This window comes from Cavia porcellus, unplaced genomic scaffold (assembly GCF_034190915.1).
Source record: "Cavia porcellus strain 051 isolate PalLab524CR breed Dunkin Hartley unplaced genomic scaffold, mCavPor4.1 scaffold_25, whole genome shotgun sequence".
NCBI classification, from domain to species: domain Eukaryota; kingdom Metazoa; phylum Chordata; class Mammalia; order Rodentia; family Caviidae; genus Cavia; species Cavia porcellus.
The window spans coordinates 38,710,180-38,730,352 of record NW_026947508.1 but is presented as its reverse complement, the minus strand read 5'-3'; the positions used below and the strand labels follow the sequence as shown (position 1 = coordinate 38,730,352).

Sequence of the window (20,173 nt, the reverse complement as noted above, 5' to 3'; positions counted from 1 at the left end):
AGAAACCAAGAAATAACAATGCAGTGGCTGCAAGATGATGCAATGAAAAATAATTTAAGACTTATAAGTGTCAGCAAAAAAACAAGGGTCAACACAAATGACATAAAAAGACTATTTGCAGAAGTAATAGCAGAAAACCTCCCCCAAGCATGGGAAAAGAACCTGACTTACAGGTAAGTGAGGCATATAGAACTCTAAATTGCCATAACCATGATGAATCTACACCCAGACATATGATGCTCAAGATCCCAGAAATTCATCACAAAAACAAACTATTAAAGGCTGTTGGAGGAAAGAACCAGATTACCTATAAAGGAAAACCCATCAGAATCATGACAGATGTCTCAACACAAACTATCAAGTCAAGAAGAGCTTGAAGTGTCTCAAGTCCTGAAAGAAAACAACTTCCAACCCCGATTGACATACCCTAAAAACTATCTTTCAAAATTAAGGAGAGGTAAGATGCTCCATGATTAAAAAAAAAAACAACTGAAGGAAATCATAACCACCAAACCAACCCTAAAGGGGGTGCTAAAGGATATGCAAGAGAGAGATAAAAATGACTACAGTTCCAAGTATAGCAGCAGAGCGAGATCACCAAGAGCAGGCAATTGAATGGAGGGGGAAAGTGGGGGATCAGTAACAGAAGGTTGGCATGGCAGAGATAAGACAGTGCATGTTGGTCATAACTATTAATGTAGGTGGCCTTGATTCACCAATAAAAAGAAACACATGCAGAGTACATTGGGAGATAGGATCTGTCATTATGCTATATGCAAGAAACACATTTGACTTGAGAGAATATTTATGGACTGCAGGTCAGAAGAGAAAAGACAATGCACTATGTGACAGAGACCTAGGAAAAAGCAGGGGCAACTTATCCATCAACTGCAGAATGGATAAAAAAGATATGGGACTTTTATATATGGAAAGCTACTTAGCAATAAAAAAGGATAGTCTCAAGGCTCTTGTAGGTAAATGAATACAACTTGAGATCATGCTTACAGGTGAAATGGTTCAGACTCACATGCTTACAGACTCACATGGGTGAACATTGTGTTGTCTCCCTAGTATAAAAAAACTGAAGCAATTAGTGGGATCCAAAATGTACAATACATATTGTGAAAGTGAAAGAGGAGGAACTGTCTAAAAAGGGAAGGTAGTAGCCATTATTACTTTCCTATTATCTTGTTTTGAAGTCTTGTATCATTTTCTTTTTTATTTTGTTTGGTTTTATTCTGTTTTGTTTCATTTTTTATTTTATTATGTCTGATGGTATGAGCAGTTATTTTGAAGATCACAAGATATATTATGGTCGCCATTGTTGATTTTCTGTTATCTTGTTTTGAAGTCCTGTATCACTTGTATTGTTTTGTTTTGATTGGTTTTATTCTGTTATGTTTTGTTTGATTTTATTATATCTGATAGTATTGGCAGCTATTTTGATGATCACAAGAAGCATTATGGTAGCCATTGTTAATTTCCTATGATCTTGGTTTGAAGTCTTATATTACTTTCATTGTTTTGTTTTGATTGGCTGTATTCTATTTCATTTTGTTTGATTTTATTTTCTTTAAAATAAAAAAATTTTTCCATCAATTTTAAAAAACTAAATTTTTCATAAATACACCAAAATTTATATAGCCTAACATGTATATTCTTTTTTTTTTAAATTTTATTTAAGGAGAAAAGAAAAAAAAGCAGAGAAAGGGTACAAGTTATACAGATTTACAGAAAAAAAATAAACAGTAGGAAATCACTAGTTAATGGATTACATATCATCATCTTAGAAATAATTGTTCAAGTCACAAAATTAAAGCTTGTAAAGTGGACATTCCAACAATGATACTGCAAACAGATCTGTTCAATGATCCAATAAAACTCTGTGATATCATTTCCTATCTTATACACTTAAATATACATGCAGTTATATAGTTTAGAGCATTTTCTTTTCCTTTCTTTTGTACAATGACTATTACACATTTTGGGTTTCATTGCTCCCATGGTTCTTATTACTTTTTTGGTAGAGAGTAAAACCAAATGTGACATAACAGAACAGAATCGGTCAAGTAAAAAGGGTGGACATAATAGATAATGTAAAAACATAATACAAGGTGATCAACAATGGTTACCATAATGCCTCCCGCTATCTCTAATAGAATTGCCTATATCCTTAGTTATAATACGATTGAACAAAACAGTAAAGAATAAAACCGACAAAACCAAAACATTGGAGACATTGTAGGTCTTCAAAAGTAGATAAAAGTCAATGAGAATGGGCGTTATAATGAATCTCATTATCTTCACAGCTGATGCCTAAACTTTCGAACCTGATACTATCCAGCAAAACAGAATAGGGGAACATCAGTCAAAAACAAGATGGTGAGAGTAATACAGGGCTTTAAATCGAGATAATGGAAAGTCAAAGTGGGTTACTATAATATATCCTGCTATTTTTTTTCCTTTAATTAAAAGGATAAAAATAAAAAAGTAAATAATGGAGTGGAGATTGAGATATAAGAGGGCATAACAGCGAAACAGTGCAGATCAAAACATAACCATTTAAGCAGAATAGTGTTTCACCACCAGATAATCCTGACCTAAAAGTAGTTACCATATTGTCTCTTTCCTTGAAATCCTTGAGTACAACTTCATATACTGTAGCATTAAGTATATCAAAACAATGTAAAACCATTTAAGAGAATGACAGCATTACAGAGTATTTAGAATCGACTAACAGAAAATGAACAATGGTTTCTGTATAATCTCCTTGTCTTTAAAAGGTTTTTGCTTATACTATTGTACATAATAAAATCCAATAAGATACAACATATTTAGACCATTGGAGACAGAAGAACAAAAGCTAGATGAGACTTCAAAACAAGATGATACTAAATCAGCATTACCTATTAAGATGTCATTTTCTCCAAAGTAGCTGTTCCTATCATCCAATCTTCTCTGCCTTATTTCTGTTGAGCTCTTTTTCTGTCAGTAGCTGTCAGTTTGTCTTCTTCATTTTGTTCTCTGCTCCATTCGTTGTGGCCTCCCCGCCACTATTTCTGGATTCTTTTTATTTTTCTTTTTTTAGAATATCCTGCAATACTCTCTGTAGAGTTGAATTGGTGGTTGCAAATTCCCCCAGTTCCTCTTTATCCTGGAAGCACCTTGTTTTTCCATCAATTTCCAGGGACAGTTGTGCAGGATATCTCAATCTTGGCTGGAGATTATTATCTTTCAAAGCTTGAATTATTTCCCCCCATGCTCTTCGTGATTTGATGGTTTGTGCAGAGAAATCTGCTGTAATTCTGATGGATGTTCTCTTGTAAGTGGTCTGTTTCTTGTCTCTTACAGCTTTTAATATTCTGTTCTTGTATTGAATTTCTGGAATTTTTATTATTATATGCCTGGGTGTTGCTCTGTTTGGGTTGTAGGTAGCTGGGGTCCTGTATGCCTCATACATCTGAGTATCTTTACCTTTTGCTAAATTAGGAAAATTCTCTTGGATTATTTCTGTGAGTAGCTTTTGTAGTTCACTTGTTTGTGTCCCTACTTCTTCTTTTATGTTCTTAATCCTTAAGTTATGGATCCTCTTATCATCTTCTTGTCTTTGTATTATTGCTGTTTGTTTCTTTGTTATTTTTAAGAAGTTTTTCATTTCATTTTCCCATATTACAAGTCTGCCCTCCAGTTCAGATAGTCTGTCCTTAGTTTCTTTCAAGCTGTTATGCCAGTCTTTGATAGACTTCTTAGTTTCTTGGTAGTCCCTTTGAACCTGTTTCACGTATTCTATGCTTTCTCTGTTTTCTCCATCAAACAATTCTCCCCTCTTTTTCTGTTCTTCCATTCCACCATCTGTTTTTTCTTGGGTGGTGCTTAGCATTTCTCTAACTATTCTGCTTATTTCTATCTTCAGGTCATTGATAACTTCATTCCTGAATTGATCTATGAGGCTCTCTATATGGCGCTTTATGTCTATTGGTGTGGTGTCCGCTATTGCCTGTTTCTCAGAATTGGGGGACGAGGAGCCTTTCTTGTTGCTGCCTTTTCCCATATTCTCTGTTCCTTATATATGCAAGCTTGTATAGGAGACCCAGCTTCTCTCCCTGTCAGCCACAGCCCGATTGAATTGGGTCGGCTAGGTGTTCCCGCCCACCGCAGCGCACCAGGGAGTTACGGACCAGGCAGCCTACGCAGGGCCCACCCCTCCCGGCCACTGTCAGGCTCTGGGATCTGGGTTGGGCCAGCCTACTGGGTCCGCCAGCAGCGTCACGCAGGCCAGGCACTTTTCACCAATCCCGTCTGAGAGGGGGATGTGTGGCTGGAGTCGCCACCGCGCCCTGCTCCCGCAGGACTGCCAGGGCCCAGAAAGTCCTCCGCTGGAGTCAAACAGTGGTAGAGTGTCAGTTTCTCTCATTCACCTCACCACAAGTCAGTGCACGCCTCACTGCCTGTCCTGTTTTCGACTCTGTTCGCAGCTTCCCGTTCTCAAAGCTCCCGCGCGTCTCTCTCCTTGCCAAGCCGCTGTAGAGGCAGTCTCTGCGTGGCGGGAAACCCAAATAGCGGCTTCCAATGGCGCGGGGTCCAGCCTCCACACTGAGGCTTTTCTGTTCCTGCTTTAGCACCAGGACTGCATTCCAAGTTGGTTTCTCTCAGCCCAGTTCGTTCCTGAGTCAGCAGAGCATATCTCCACCTGCTTGTGACTACTTACTCCGCACCCTTCCTGACTTCTGAGCCGAGCCTTTCAGAGAGCCTCCGTAGCTGCTGTTATCTGTCCGCCATTTTCTCCCGGAAGTCAACATATATATTCTTCAGTACAGTTTTCCCTGGAGGCTTTAATCATGTTTACTATCTGCATTGGCTAGAAACTATTTGTAAGTTCTGCTTTACAAATTGGCTTTATAGTAATATAAATTAAAAGTTTGATTTATTAAGTTTTTCCTTTTTTTTAAATTCTGGGACTGAGACTAGTGCCTCACACATCGCAGGTGAATGCTCTATCACTGAGCTATATCTCCAGCTCCTAAAGTGCAACCATTTCTTGCCCCAAACTTTTATATCAGTTAATTTCCAAATTTGTCTCTGTACAGGAGTTCACAACTTCCATAAAAATATCAAGCTCACTCAGAAAGATGATCATCTTTTGTCTGTGCATGTCTTCACCATTTCAGAAAGTAATTTTAGAAATGGATTGCTAACATAATTTGTGTGTTGCTTTTCAAAAATAATTTCTCTGAAAGGTTGAAGCTCACAGAAAAGTTTACCTAAAAATACACACATGTGTTTATAGCAAAACTTTTATAAATGCAATATAAGTTTTTGGGGTTGCATCATAAGGAATGCCCTCTGACTGCCTCAACACTTGGAACACAGATCTACAACAGAGCTGATCACTTTTTAGTGTAATTTACCACCTGCGTATCTGTGCCATCACTGTGGTATTCTTCTAGGACAGGACCACAGTACTGTTTACAACACAAAAAGCTATGATCAAGGTAGTTTCAGTTTAAATGTTAGGAGCACAGTTTGGCCTGAATTCAGATCCCAGATCTTATTGCTTACATTGTAACCTTGAGCAAATTACTTAATTCTTCACTCCATGATTTCCTTATCTGTAAACTTGAAATAATTATTGCACATATTATTATATCCCCATGACTCAGCAAAGTACCAGCACATATTTTGCATCCAATAATTGTTTGTTGAGTGAGTAAAAATACAAAGAAATCCATAAGAAATAAGGTGGCTATAATCTAACAGGAAGATATGTAATAGAATAATATTTATTAGGATACTGTTTTGTTAATGGTTGGAGGGAAATATTACACACATGAAACACTATATTTTAAATAGTGAGATTTTTCATATAAAACATAACAAAAGCACAGTGAGTCTCTTAACAAATCCCATTCTTCTTGCATTCTTTCCTTTTGACAGTACAGGAAAAAGGGTGATGATACACAGATTTGTCCTAGAAGTCACTGAGAAGGAGGCTGGTTATAGTATCTAATCTTTCCACTTCATTTCTCCATTCTTCCATTTGATAGTGAAATGTAGACCAAACTGATTGCAGCATATGAGTCATATAATTGTTTAAAAAAGGGAAATATTTTCCCAAAGGCTTCACCTGTGTGACAGTGAAACTCTTTTACTTCTTATATAGTTATTTTCTTTTGTCTGCAGTGGTGATTGTGATCATGGCCCTGTTCCTTATTGTGTCATCCATCCATCTACATGAAGTAGGCCCCAAGGTGAATCTAGAATTGTAAGAGTTATTAAGGGTGGCTCTTAGGAAAGAAAGGAAGAAGGAGGCAGAGAGGATAAATCTTCAACTTCAGTGTGGTCTGACATCTGTTAAATAAGAGGGAGAAGAAAGAAATATTCTAAAGGAAGAGCCTGAGGCTGTGGGATAGCTCTGAGAAGGTCTCAGGGTGTCGAACAGAGAGCTTTGGCACAATGATAACCTGCAGAGGAATTCCACATTGGGCAGAAAGGGCCGGGTCATGGTGTTCCCACCGTGTTCAGGATCCACCGGAGGCTTCTGAGAAGAGTGTTGCAGTACTTCGTTGAAGGGCGATGCTGGTGGTATACTTCCATGTGGCCCTCTGTACCATAAAATTCTTGGGACTGAAGAAGACAGTTGGCTCAAAGAAAATCACAAGTGGAAAAAAAAATAAAAAATATAAAAAAAGAAGACAGTTGGCGACAATCTGGCTAATCTGCCTTCCTCTGTAATTAGTGTTGTCTCTGACATTCTGTACCAATAAGCATCTATCTTGGGAAGAGAGTATTTATATACTTGTTTTGGATTTTTAAATACAGGGTCTTGCTATATTCCAGGCTGGCCTCAAACTCAGTGTATAGCTATGGCTGGTCTTAAACTCACAATTCTCCTGCCTCAGCCTCTTGAATGTTGAGATTATGGGTGTATGCCTTTATGCCTAGCTTTGCATTTCTATCTTGTTTTAAAAGATGTTCAGAAAAGATCACAGTTTTCTCTACTGTTTAACATTAAATATTTGAGTTCTTTATGTTTAATCTCAATCCTCTAGGCTATGGTACAAGCCAGTTTTCTTTTCCTTGAAATGTATACAGATTTTTAAAATTATAAAACCTTCATTTTGATTCTTTTGATCCTATCCCTTAGCATTATCCCACTTTAACCAGCTGGAATGGGATTACGGAACCATTGTAAATAAATGTTTATTCTCTTTAAATATATTAACAAGTAGACATTTTAAAACTGGAAAAGTTATAACTGAATGGTAATCAATTAGAGCTAAACAAAATCATTTCCTAAAGAAAGAAGAAGTAACTATTAGTATTGTTTGCTTTCAACATTATCATTCACAAAGAAAAAACCTCAAGGTTCTCTGTGTTCCGCAGCCAGGTGATGGTGTTACTGATAGCTGTTAATGAAAAGGTCATTCTTGGCAGAGGGAGGGATTAAGTGAACTGTCTCGTAAGGAGTAACAACCCTTTCAGTAACAACCATTTCCACATCTTGATCTAGTACCACACTATCCCTGGTACGGATTTTCAGCTTTCAGATGGGCACTCCAGTGTTTCCTGCTGTCATTCACTCCCGATTGCTATTTTATTTTCCATTTTCTACAAAAGGAAGTAAAAGTATGGTGTGATTGTGAATGTTATATACCAGCTTTTTTGGGCCACAAGATGCTCAGGTATCTGATTGAACATTATTTCTAGATACATCTGAGAGTGTTTGCAAAGGAGATTAACATCCGAATCGTTAGACTGAGTAAAACACGTTGCTATACATCATATGAGTAGGTACTGTCTATAAGATCTGATTAGAAATTATAGAGAATGTTTAATTTTTAAAAAATATATTACAATAAAAGACATATTGTAGTTAACCCTCAAAACACTCCCCCTTCCTTCAAACATACTCATGCCCTTTTCTTGCCATTTCTGAAACAGTTCTGGAAGTCTTTTGTGAGTGTCTTTTAGTTGTGCTATCATGGCCACCTTAATGTCCTGAACTGATGCAAACATCTGCCTTTTGTGATTACTTGACTTTCGGGGGGAGATCCGGGAGTTACGCAGGGCCACATCCAGTGAATAAGGTGCACGCAGGCAGCCATAATGCTTTTCCGTGCCTGCTTTTCCACTGGATGGTGCCCCGCAGCCACATCCACCATATTTTTTATCACACTTTGTAAATATGTGAATAAGAATTTCTAGAACTACTTCATAAAGTGGCAAGAATGGTGTCATAAGTATGTTAAAAGAAGTGGGGGAGAGTATTTTCAGTGGGATTCACAGTAATATATCTTATGTAATCAATTTTTAAAAATTTAAATATTCCCATATATTTTGATCACCCTTATCAGTCAAGGGCCTGAATAGAAGGGAGAATTTACTCTTTCTTCCAGACTGCTTGAGCTAGGACATCAGTCTTCTGCTACCCTTAGACTGGGACTTCACCACTAGGGCTCCTGGATCTCAGGCCTTCAGACTAAGACTTTATTAAGACTAGAACGCACCAGCTCTCCAGGCTCTGGCATTTGCACTTAGAATAGACCTGATACCATCAGTTCTCCTGTTCTCAGGCCTTTGAACTTGGACTGGGACCACTGTATTCTGCCGGCTTTTCTGGATCTGTAGCTTATAGATGGCATCATGGGATCCCCAACCCTTCCATAATTGCACAAGCCAGTTCATCATGTAAGTCTGTCTGTCTTTCCATCTGTCTCTCTTTCTCTACCTCATCTAACACATGTGGAAACTAACATTTGAATATTTGAAATATTTAATGACTCTGGTACAAGTTTGATATAGCTCATATAATATTAACAGAAATTCTGAGAGGTAGATATCATTCATCTTGTGTTGCAACACAAAAGAAATGCTCAGATGTCACCCAGAATTTGGAGGCAATTTATTTAATGTTGATGAGCACTGACCTCAAGGAAAAAAAGTGTCAGTCATCGAAGGCTCAGGGACAGAGGTTTTTATGGGGTTTGTAAGCCAGAAGCAGAGGATGTGGTGGTTACTGACTGGTTCTTACAGTGTGTGTCCTAGTGACCAGCATCATTAGTGATCATGCATCATTATGATCAGCCATTTCTAAGAAACAGAAACAACAGGAACTATAACAGAAACTGAGGTGAACTGGAGGTTACCTGGGCAAGTATACTGGCTGGGGTGGGGAAGTGCATCTTCTGATACAATGTGGTTGAGGAAATCAAGACCACAAATTCATAAATATGAAAATCAAGATTTCATATCTCAATCTGGCTACAAAACCCATTTCTGTCACAGTGGTTTTCATACTGTGTTCCAGGAATCCCTGACATACCACCCGTGCAGACCTCTAGGTCTTCTACCTCTTCATAAATTGGAGAAACTCCCACTTCTGGGCACTTTGTAGTGGCTTCCCTCTAAGAATTCTTTTGAAAATAAAAAATGGAGGTTCCCGTGACTTCAAAAGAAAAGATAATCTAGAAAACTACTCCCTTGTATCAAGCAAAATGTGATCTACATCCATTTCTGTATGCTATGCGTTCACCATTGTAGTGCTGTTGCCATGCAGAAAATATTGCAAACAGAAGACATGCTATGTATCTTGCAGGAATAATACTAACCACAATATGTTGAGCATTTATCATATGCTGCAATCTGTTTGAGGTGTTACCAACATAATCTCATGTAGTCCTATAATAGCCCTCTATTCTACAGGTGAAGCAGGGATATTTCCATTTCCTATTTCTGAGAGTTTGAGAGAACTTGACCAAAGCAAAAGAGCACCACAAGTTGAGCCTGGTTTATCTAACCATAGAGCTCATTTTCTACACAATACCAATTCTTGTGGAGATTTATGCAGGAGATTTATATATGGGATTCTAGGCTGTAGCATGCTCAGCACTGGACACATAAACCACCACCATGTGGAGGCGATGGCTGGGCAGTGTTTTATTCTGTGCAGTGCCTGCACCCGCCATCTCATTTGAGAGAAACAGCAGTGAAACTTATCAAAGTAGCCTTGTTCAGGGTATTAAATGATTCCCCATCTTTCAGGTAGTACAACTTCAGAAGGGGAACATTCTGAGCTGTTAAACTGCTTCTCCAGAGTTACTGGCAGCTACCCTGTGCTAATGAGACAACTTGCTAACAAGTCATTAGTTTTTCTCTTTGTTTACTACTGGTCTACTGGTGAGGTAGGCACCCTTCGGCTACCCAGAGATGTCTATATCCAGATGCTCATTTTCAACATTATTTGCTACCCTTTCCTATGTTTTTTCTATTTTAAACTTTGATCAGTAATCTAATGAAGTACACAAACTACCTAAATGTATCACTATATTCAGTGTGCCACAAATTATGGTAAATTTCTGATATATATTTGTAAAATTTTCAAACACTTTCAAGTATACTGCTTTTGCATGTATAAATATATAAATTATTATAACTTAATATATTAATTAAAATATATGGATAAGTATATGTATATCTTAACTACAAATTATTTTATCAATTTCAAATATTTTACTTAGAAAAAAACTAACTTTTAAAATTTAACATTAAAAATCTTTATACTAAGCAAACACAAAGAAAATGAAGGGAGTTTTCATTTTTAAGAGTTGAGGTGTTTCCCTGCCTTTGTACTGAGACATCAGTGAGGGCAAGGGAACACATGCATTAACGTGTCAAGTACAGGTCCACAAAAATGTTCACCAACGCAGATGCTGGTTGAAACAAAGAAGCTACTGTGGGGGGAAAGTATGTCCTTTATATCCTTATACAATGCTGTGTCAACATAACTCTTTTGTCAATCATATTTAAAGAGGAATTATAGAAATTACACCTGGGTTTTAGCATCCAACTCTAATAGCATTCTCCATTCTTTCTAACTTAGCAGTTTAAGACTGCCATTCTTGTTTTATTAAAATTTAACATAGGAGTAAATTAGTAATTTGATTGGTTCAGAGCCATCAGGATTCTATTTTTCTAATGCTTATTCCTTTGGTCAGCTAACAAACAACAGCAAATGCTCAAATTCGTAACAAATAGCTTATCATAAAAGCAGCTGGTCCGTGACCAGATACTAGGTAAAACTTGCTTATAGGAAGAGATTCCAGGGAACATTCTCACGGAAGTATGCTTAAGGGATGTAGCTTATTATTTAATATTTTTAAAAGCAACACATTTCATATTTTAACTGGTGACTTATTTGGATTAAGATTTCCATCTTAAAACCTCAGGTATCAGTGAATAGGAAGACTGAAGAGAAACTAGTGTGAAAGATCAAGAGATAATTAAAATCCAAGAGATGAGTGAGGTAAGAAATACAAAGATAATTTTTAGTTACATTCTAATACAGCTGTGGCGAACTCCATAAGGATGCTCTGAAAATAGGCAAAAAGAGACACTACTCTTCTAGGAATATTAAAACTACATCCTATGATGATGAACAGTGCTTATAGAAATCTTCCCAGAAGTCTGTCAAAAAAGGAGCTCATAGGTGGGGTGTGGTAGCACATGCCTATAATCCCAGCACTGAGGAGGCTGAGGCAGGAAGATTACCATGAGTTCAAGGCTGACCTCAACTACATAGCAAGACTTTGTCTCAAAAAAAAAAAAGAGCTCATTAAATATATATTTGGGATGGAACATGAGACCATCATGCTAAGAAGAATAAGCCAGACTCAGAAAGTTAAATATTGCATGCTTTCTTTTATATGAGAAACCTAAACTAGAAATAATTAAACATGTAAACTTAAAGGGACAGGGATCAGAAACTTCAAGATAAACTCTTGGAGATAGGGAAAGGTATTAAGGGGGCAGGAGGAAAATGGATGGGGTAAAGGGTAGAATATGTGCAACATATGTGATATGCATCTACCAAGTTCCCAAAACAAACATCACTATTATGTAATATAAATATGTAGCTCAAATGTAGAGTATTTGCTTAGCATTGTGAATATCAACTATATATATATATATATATATATATATATATATATAAATCTCATTAAATATGAGAATTCAGAACAATTCAATAGTAATATAGACTCATCAAGACACTCCCCCACACAGGTAGCCAGAGAAGCAGCAGCCAGTGTCAGCCTTGTGAGCCTGATGGTCACCATCAGGGACCTGTAACCAACAGGGGCTGGGAGAAGTAGCCAGTCACACCTTGGAGAAGCTATGCGTGTCTGGAGAAGCCCACCCTGTGCTCCACTGCCTCCCCAGGAACCTAGGTTAGGAGATACCCAGGTGCCGGACCCATTCTCCTACACTGTGAACAGGTGGTCCATGTAAGAGTGCCTGGACCCCATAACTGGCTTGTCCAGAGGAAAACAGGAAAATGTCAAGATGAAAGAGCAAAGGCAATCTCTGGCTACCAGCCCACACAGCACAAGCCCAGGAGAAATAAACTTGGAAGAAATTGGAAGTCTCACACCTGAAATTTTGGGGATGATGGCAACTGAAGTAAAGAAACTACTTCATGAAGCTGTAAAAGAAGTAAGATCAGAAATTATATCTCAGGTAAAACACGAAATGAAAAACATAATGAAAGGATTGCTGAGAGTATATAAAGGAGACACAGATTAGCAAAAAAAAGAGCATAGGAAAATGAGGGAAACCTTGAATAAGCAATATAGGGAAAAATTGGAATGCATAAAATAGATTCAAAGAGATATCAGGAAATTAAAAATTCCATTGAAAGCTGGTAGAAATGCTTGAAAGAAGCTGAGATTAGACTCTCAGACCTTAAAGACAAGATTGCAGCTAACTATCATAAAAGGAAAGATCTCTTAAAAATAACAAGGAACCAAGAAATAACAATTCAGTGTCTGCAAGATGATGCAATGAAAAATAATGTAAGACTGATAGGTGTTAGCAAAAAAGGGGGGCAACACAATGACACAAAAAGACTATTTGTAGAAATAATAGCAGAAAATTTCCCAAGCATTGGAAAAGAATCTGACGTACAGGTACGTGTACAGGTACGTGAGGCATATAGAACTCCAACTAGCCATAGCCAGGATAAATCTACACCCAGACATATGATGGTCAAGATCCCAGAAATTCAGCACAAGAACAGAATATTAAAAGCTGTTAGAGAAAAGAGCCAGATTACCTATAAAGGAAAACCCATCAGAATCATGACAGATGTATCAACACAAACCACCAAGTCAAGAGGAGCTTGGAATGAAGAGTTTTAAGTCCTGAAGGAAAACTACTTCCAACCTAGATTGATGTACCCTGAAAAACTATCTTTCAAAATTAATGGGGAAACAAGATACTTCCATCACAGAGAACAACTGAAGGAATTGATGATCACCAAAACAACCCTACAAGGGTGCTGAAGGACATTCTAGAGAGAGAGAGAAATGACCATGTTTCCAGGAACAGCCACAGAGGGAGATCACTGACTGGTGCAAGCAATTGAACGGAGGGGAAAAGCACAGATTCAACAGCAGGAAAATAGCAAGGCAGAGATAAGCCAGTGCATGTGGGCCATAACCATTAATGTAGATAACCTCTATTCAACATTAAAAAGAAACACAGACAGAGTGTCTCAAGAAACAAGATCCATCAATATGCAGTATACTAGAAACATTTAATTTGAAAGGAAATTCATAGAGTGAAAGTCAAAGAAGAGAACACAATACTCCATGTGACAGGGAACCAGAAAAAAGGAGGGGTAGCTTGCCCATCAATCACAAAATAGATAAGGAAGATATGGCATTTTTATATAATGGAAAGCGACTCAGCTATAAAGAAGGATAATCACGAGGCTCTTGTAGGTAAATGGGTGCAACTTGAGATCATGCTTATGGGTGAAATGGTCCAGACATGAGTGAAAATCATGTTGCCTGCCTCCTTATTATAAAAAACTAAAGGTGTTAATGGGATGCAAAGTGTACAGTAGATATTGTAAAAGAGAAAAGGAAGAAGTCTGAAAAGGAAGGTGGTAGCCATTGTTAGTTTCCTATCTTCTTATTTTGAAACCCTGTGTCATTTTCATTGCCTTTTAAAATTGATTTTATACTGCTTTGTTTTTATTATGTCTTCTGGTATAGACAGATACTTTGATGATAACAAGGGGCATTATGGTAGCCGTCGTTGTTGTTTTGAAGTCTTGTATGGTGTTCACTGTTTTGTTTTGATTGGCTCTATTCTGTTTGATTTTATTCTCTTTAACATAAAAAGTAATATAAACTGCATTTATAGAGCATTTTCTATGAGCAAAGTACACTTTGACAAAGCCAAATAGAGTGAAAGTGAGGCCTTAGGTTTCCGTTCTAGAGCTGACTATATGACCTTGAGCAGTTGTTGTGATGTGTCTGAGCTTTATGTACCTTCTTTGAAAAAGAATGTGATGATAATTATTCCAGTCTCATAGAGGTCCTGGAAGACAAAATGAGATGATGCATGTACAGCACCTACCATAGCATCTGACATATAATAAGCTACTACAATGATCACACTACCAATTAATTTGCAAAGATTTTGTCAACAGCTTTAATTTGGCAGTTCCTTAAAATTTGTAAGATACTTTCAAAATCATGTGTAAGACTCATGTGTAATATAAGTGGAACCAGTGTTAATATTTTTAGGGCTATAGAAACAAGACTTGAGAGAAAAAAATGTAATTCATGGGCTATAGTATCATGAATTAGTTTTATATCCCTTACATGACTTCATAATTGAATCAGAATTTATAGGAAACAATAGTATTGTGTACAAAATAAATTGTGCAAAATGCTTTTTTACAGATATTGAAAATGAGCCAAGAAAATGAGCCAAGAAAAAATTGAAATATTTGAAACTGATTTGTCAGATGAGAGAGAGGGGAAAGAGCAGCTGGAATCTGATTTTGTTACTATGCAGAAGGCCTTGAAAGCTGATAGTGAGGTATCACCACTCAAAATACTGTTTTCTAATTTAGAAATTTCATGTTATCATTTATTTTGATTTTAAAATAAACTCTAATTATGTATATTAGGTTGGTCTACTATAACCAAATGCTACAGACTGAGTCACTTAAACTTTAGAAATTTATTTTCTTACAGTTCTGAAAGCTAGGAAGTCTCACATCAAGGTGCCACCTAATTCAGTTCCTGGAGAAGGGTTCTTGGTTTGCACACCTTCTTACTGTGTTTTCATATGATGAAGGGAGAATGAGCTTGTGTGTCTCTTCTCATAAAGGCACCAGCTCTATGAGATTAGGGCTCCACTCATAGTCCTCAATTAACCTTTATCACTTCCTTCATGACCCTATCTCCAAATACAGTCATTTTGGGGTTTACGGCTTTAATCTATGAATTTTGAGGGGGTCACGGATCAATCCATAACATTATAGAAGGTGTTTCCAACAATAATAATGGAAGAGCTCTTTTGTTTCAGCATGCTGAGCTCAGGCACTAGCAAGGAATATTTTAAGTAACAGGTTTTTGGTTGTTGTGATGTTCATAGTCATTCATTTGTGTCTCACTTTAATACTGTCCTACCATTTTGGAAAGACCTATCAGAAACAAAATCAACTTCTGTTTTGAAGAGAGATCTAGAAGTAAGCTCATGGAAGTCTGGATCACCAACTAGAGGATAATGATGCTTAATCAGTTTGCATTATGGGTGAGGGCAGTACAATGCCCCAAATCCTGTTCTAATGACCTACAAGAATTTTTAGGTCACCATAGGAAAACCTTACCACTTCCCTCTTCCTGTGGCTTTAGGAGGCCACCCACTACCTTCTTGCCCAATGCTATCAGTGTTCTTCATTCCCTTCAATTTTAAGGCTTTGGAAAAAATAGCAAGCTCTTCTCCTAAGGTATATTTTATTTTACTTTTTGGTATCAGAAATCAAACTCACAACTTTGCGCTTGCCAGGCAGGTGCTTGTGTCTTTGAGCTGTATCTCTGGCTCCCTGAGGTACATTTTATATATCCTGATGGTTACTGGGTACCTTCCACTGACTCTCAGCCCCTGTTGAACAGTGCGTACTCCATGTAATCATTGTAAACATTTGAACAAGAATGTGTATCTGACTAAAATGTTTTGTCTCATGGATATGAAAAGATAATCAGAGGATTAGAGGAAATCCTAGCTGATAAGTCCTCAGAATATACATTATTAAGTAAAGAAGCATAATCTGCAGTTAAGAACATAGTCTGAAGTAAGACAGACATGTGTTTGGAATCTTGGATTTACAGTGTCTGCCTAGGTGAATTTTTGCTCTCTGAGCATTAGTTTCAACAACCTTCTTCTAGAGGTATCAAGATTAGATGTTAACCACATAAACTGCAGAAGATATATTCTTAAAATGAATAATGTAATTATTAAATATAGGAGTTCCTTCAGATTTTACCTCTATGCTTGCGTAAGAATGACAAGAAATGAAGTCTTTCAACATGTGGGGGACAGGAACAGAATATTCAATTTAATATTCAAACTAAAGAGAACCATTTCAAGACCATTTTAGACTTGTTAAACCTTTTATGGGGAAATAATCTTGTTTTATGATGTAAAATATTTTCATTTCTTAATCAGGAATTACGAAACTCAAAGTCAGAACTCACATGCCTTTTTAATGAAATTCAGAGTCTTCCAGGAGCAGCAGAAGGCAGAGATCATTTTTTAATAGCATATAACCTGCTACAAAGAGAGAATTCTGATTTAGAAACAAAGGTGAGGCTGAATTATGAAGTATTTAAAATGTTTGATAGTTAACATATCTTGCATGCAGATAAAAGGAAATTAATTTTCAGTAAAAGAAGACTTGGAAATTGGAGTATATTTTATTCCTTTGTACAATAAACTGTCATAGTATGGACAATGAATCAAGCTGTAATTCAAGATGAATATTCAGACTTCAACCAGTACCAAGAACTTATAATTAATCTGTGAATTTTTACTTTAAATCAGCTTCCCACCAGTTTAGTTCTCAGGGCAAATATTACAGTATGTAACACATGGAAGCAAAGGCCCAGAATACAGGGTTTGCTGCCTGTAAGGGTGGGTTTGGGCCACAGAATACAGCTAAGCTTTGTTTGTGGACCTTGGCAGCAAGGTGGATTATCAGCACATTGTACAGTTACAGGACAAGCTCTTTCAAATATCATTGGAAAAGTTAACACAAAGGGTGAGGCAGGAAGTATGTAACATAAAATCCAGAGAAAGAAATCACCAGGCTGGTAATCTGGCTCGCTCTCGCTGTCTCTGTCTCTGTCTCCGTCTCTGTCTCTTTCTCTCTCTCTCCCTTCTCAGTCTGTCTCTCTCTCTCTCACCTTGTTTCTTAAATTTTTGTGGTGACACAGTTTCAGACTTACAGAAAAGTTACAAATGTACAAAAGTCCCATCGCCCTCATTCCTCTGCAGTAGGTACATTTGTTTCATCATTGTCTCTCCCTCTACGTTGTCTCTCCTGTCTCTCTCTCCCACCTTCTGTCCTTCCTTCAAACACTCATGCCTGCATGCACAAACTCACACACACATGCACAAACACAGGTACTTTTCTGTGAGCTTTTTAAGAGTAAGATGCGAGACATAATCTCCTTTACCCCTAAAGATTTCCATGTGGTTATGCTAAGAACAATAACAGCTCTTACATGGCCACAGTACAAGTCTCAAAGTCAGGAAATTAACATGGACACAGTACTTTTGTCTAATCTATGGACTGTATTCAGATCTTACCAATCATTTTACTCTATGGCAAAAGAAGAACACTTTTTTTTCTAGTCTGAGTTCTAACCAAAGATCATACATTGCATTTAATTTTCATGTCCTTTGAGCAGACTGTCTTTGTCTTTCATAACTTTTGTATTTTTGAAGTGTTCAGTCCTAGTTTAGACTGCTGACCAGTATACCATAAGCTGCGTAGCTTGAACAGCAGATACTTATTTCTCACAGTTCTGGAGGATGGGAAAGCTGAGAGCCAGTGCTGGCAGATCTGGTGTGGGTGAGAGCCACTTTGTGGTTTACAGGTGGCTGAGAGCGCAGGGATGAAGCAAGCCCTCTCCTCTCTCTATGAGGGTATAAATCCCATCAAAGAGCTCCACTTTTGTGACCTAATTACTTCCCGAAGTCCCTTCCTAATACCACCCCACTGAGGCTTAGGATGGCAATGTATGAATTTCGGGGGAACACAAACATGCAGTCTATAACAAGCACAGATCATTTGTTTTGAAGACTGTGTCTCAATTTGGGTTCCTTTGATGTGTCCTCAAAATATCATTTAGGTCACTAATTACTGGTAGGAATATGATAGAAGTGATGTTGGATCCTTCCTGGTGCATTTTATCAGGAGATGTGCTATTTTTTTTTTTTGTTCTATTACACATGGTGTTAATGTCAATAATTTGGTTGGAGTACTATCCGCTGGATTTCTCACTGTAAAGTTATTACTTGTCCCTTTAAAATTAATAAATACCTTGTGGAGAGACACTTTGACACCATGTGCATTCTGTTTCCCCTCAAACTGTTACTCATTAAAATTTCCCTTTTGATCAAAAAGGAAGGAAGGAAAGAAGGAAAGAAAAGAAAAGAAAAAAGAAAATTGCACTGAGTGTGGTGGCATATGCCTGTAATCCCAGCACTCTTCAGGGTTGAGGCAGGAGGATCGTAGGTTTGAGCATATCCTGAGCTCAAAATATAAAATGGGCCGTAGATGTTAGTTTGGTGCTGAGGCCCTGGGTTCAATCTCTAGTACCACAGCAAAATAAAACAAAACTACAGACCACTATTCTTAATGCACATAGATGCAAAAAATCCTCAATAAGATTTTTACAAACAAAACTAACAGCACATTAAAAAGATCAGATGCCATGATCAAGTTCAGACTTACAGAAAAGTTACAAGGGCTACAAAGATAGTCCAGCAAACATAAATGTAATGCATCATATAAATAGAATCAAAAATGAAAATCACATGATCATCTCAATAAATGCAGAAAAAGCCTTCAACAGAATTCACCCTACCTTCACAACTAGCTATAGAAACTGTGTACAACAAACCCACAGCCAGCATCATACTGAATGTGGAAAGACTGAAAGCATTTTCTTCAAAATCAGGAACAAAAAAGATGTCCACTTTTTTTTTTTTTTTTTCCGTTTTTATCGGTACCGGGGATCAAACTCACGACTGCCTGCTTGCAAGGCAGGCGCTTATGCCACTGAGCTAAATCCCCAGCCCCAAGATGTCCACTTTCACCACTTCCATTCAATACAGTGCTTCAAGTGTTCGCCAGAGCAATCAGGCAAGAAACAAATAAAAGGTACATAAGTAGGAAAAGAAGTAAAAATATCCCTATTTGTAGATTATATGATCTTTTACCTCAAAGACAGTAAAAACTCTACCAGAAGACTTTAGCTATCACAAACAAATTCACTGACGTGGCAGGATATAAAGTCAATATACAAAAACCAATAGCTTTTTTGAGCCTGCTGACGAAAAAAATCTAGAAAATGGTTTCATTCATAGTAATCTTAAAAAAAACCTAAGGAACAAACATATGAGGAGATAAAGACCTCTACAATGAAAATTTTATCACTGAAGAAAGAAACTGAAGAAGACACCAGAAGGTAGAAAATCTTGTGCTCATGGGTCAGCAGATTAACATTGTTAAAATGCCATATGGTATTACCAAAAGTGATCTATAGATTCAATACAGTCCCCATCAAGTTAGCAATGGCATCTTCACAAAAATAGGAAAAACAATACTAAAATTTGTGCACGTATAAATTACTTAGGGTAGTCAAAGTAATCATGAGCAAAAGGAGTAATGCGGGGAATATCATGAGTCCTGATTTTAAAGTGTACCACAAAGCCATAGTAACAAAAATAGTGCGGTATTGTCACTCAAAACCAGCACAAAAATAGACATATAGACCAGTGGAACAGAACAGAGGACATAACAACTACTTACATACAAAATCATAGACAGGCTTTTTAACAAATGATGCTGGGAAAATAGAATAATCATATGTAGAACATTGAAACTAAATCTTTATGTCTCATTCTCTGTAAAAAATTAACTGAAAATGGATTGGAGGCCTAGGTAAGAGACTTGAGACTTTGAAACTCCTGGAAGAAAACATAGGAGAAGCAAGTAAAGTCATAGGCTCAGGCAAAGATATTCTGAATAGGACTCCAACAGTGTAAGAAAGAACAGTAATAATCAACAAATAGGACTACATAAAAT

General features: G+C 37.2%; 2 protein-coding genes across 15 annotated transcripts in view; one reads left to right on the top strand and one right to left on the bottom strand.

Annotated features, from left to right (window-relative positions):
- Zmynd12 (zinc finger MYND-type containing 12) overlaps nucleotides 1-20,173 on the bottom strand; it is a 183,740-nt gene that overhangs the window by 89,501 nt on the left and 74,066 nt on the right. For 3 of the 8 annotated variants that reach the window (XM_063236363.1, XM_063236365.1, XM_063236367.1), the window contains 2 exons: nucleotides 16,554-16,629; nucleotides 3,016-7,608 (listed from right to left, as the gene is read on the bottom strand). The exons of 2 other annotated variants lie outside the window; for them this stretch is intronic. In XM_063236363.1, the coding sequence (XP_063092433.1) occupies nucleotides 3,071-4,051 (981 nt within the window). In that variant the 5' untranslated portion in view covers nucleotides 4,052-7,608; nucleotides 16,554-16,629 and the 3' untranslated portion in view covers nucleotides 3,016-3,070. Of the gene's footprint in view, nucleotides 1-3,015; nucleotides 7,609-16,553; nucleotides 16,630-20,173 lie in introns of those variants that run through there. 3 more of the 8 variants (XM_063236366.1, XM_063236364.1, XR_010043148.1) reach the window with 3 other exon arrangements.
- Ccdc30 (coiled-coil domain containing 30) overlaps nucleotides 1-20,173 on the top strand; it is a 129,818-nt gene that overhangs the window by 47,299 nt on the left and 62,346 nt on the right. The window contains exons 5-6 of one of the 7 annotated variants that reach the window (XM_063236355.1): nucleotides 14,751-14,889; nucleotides 16,576-16,662. The exons of 4 other annotated variants lie outside the window; for them this stretch is intronic. In XM_063236355.1, coding sequence (XP_063092425.1) covers nucleotides 14,773-14,889; nucleotides 16,576-16,662 — 204 coding nt within the window. In that variant the 5' untranslated portion in view covers nucleotides 14,751-14,772. Of the gene's footprint in view, nucleotides 1-14,750; nucleotides 14,890-16,524; nucleotides 16,663-20,173 lie in introns of all 7 variants that reach the window. 2 more of the 7 variants (XM_063236354.1, XM_063236357.1) reach the window with 2 other exon arrangements.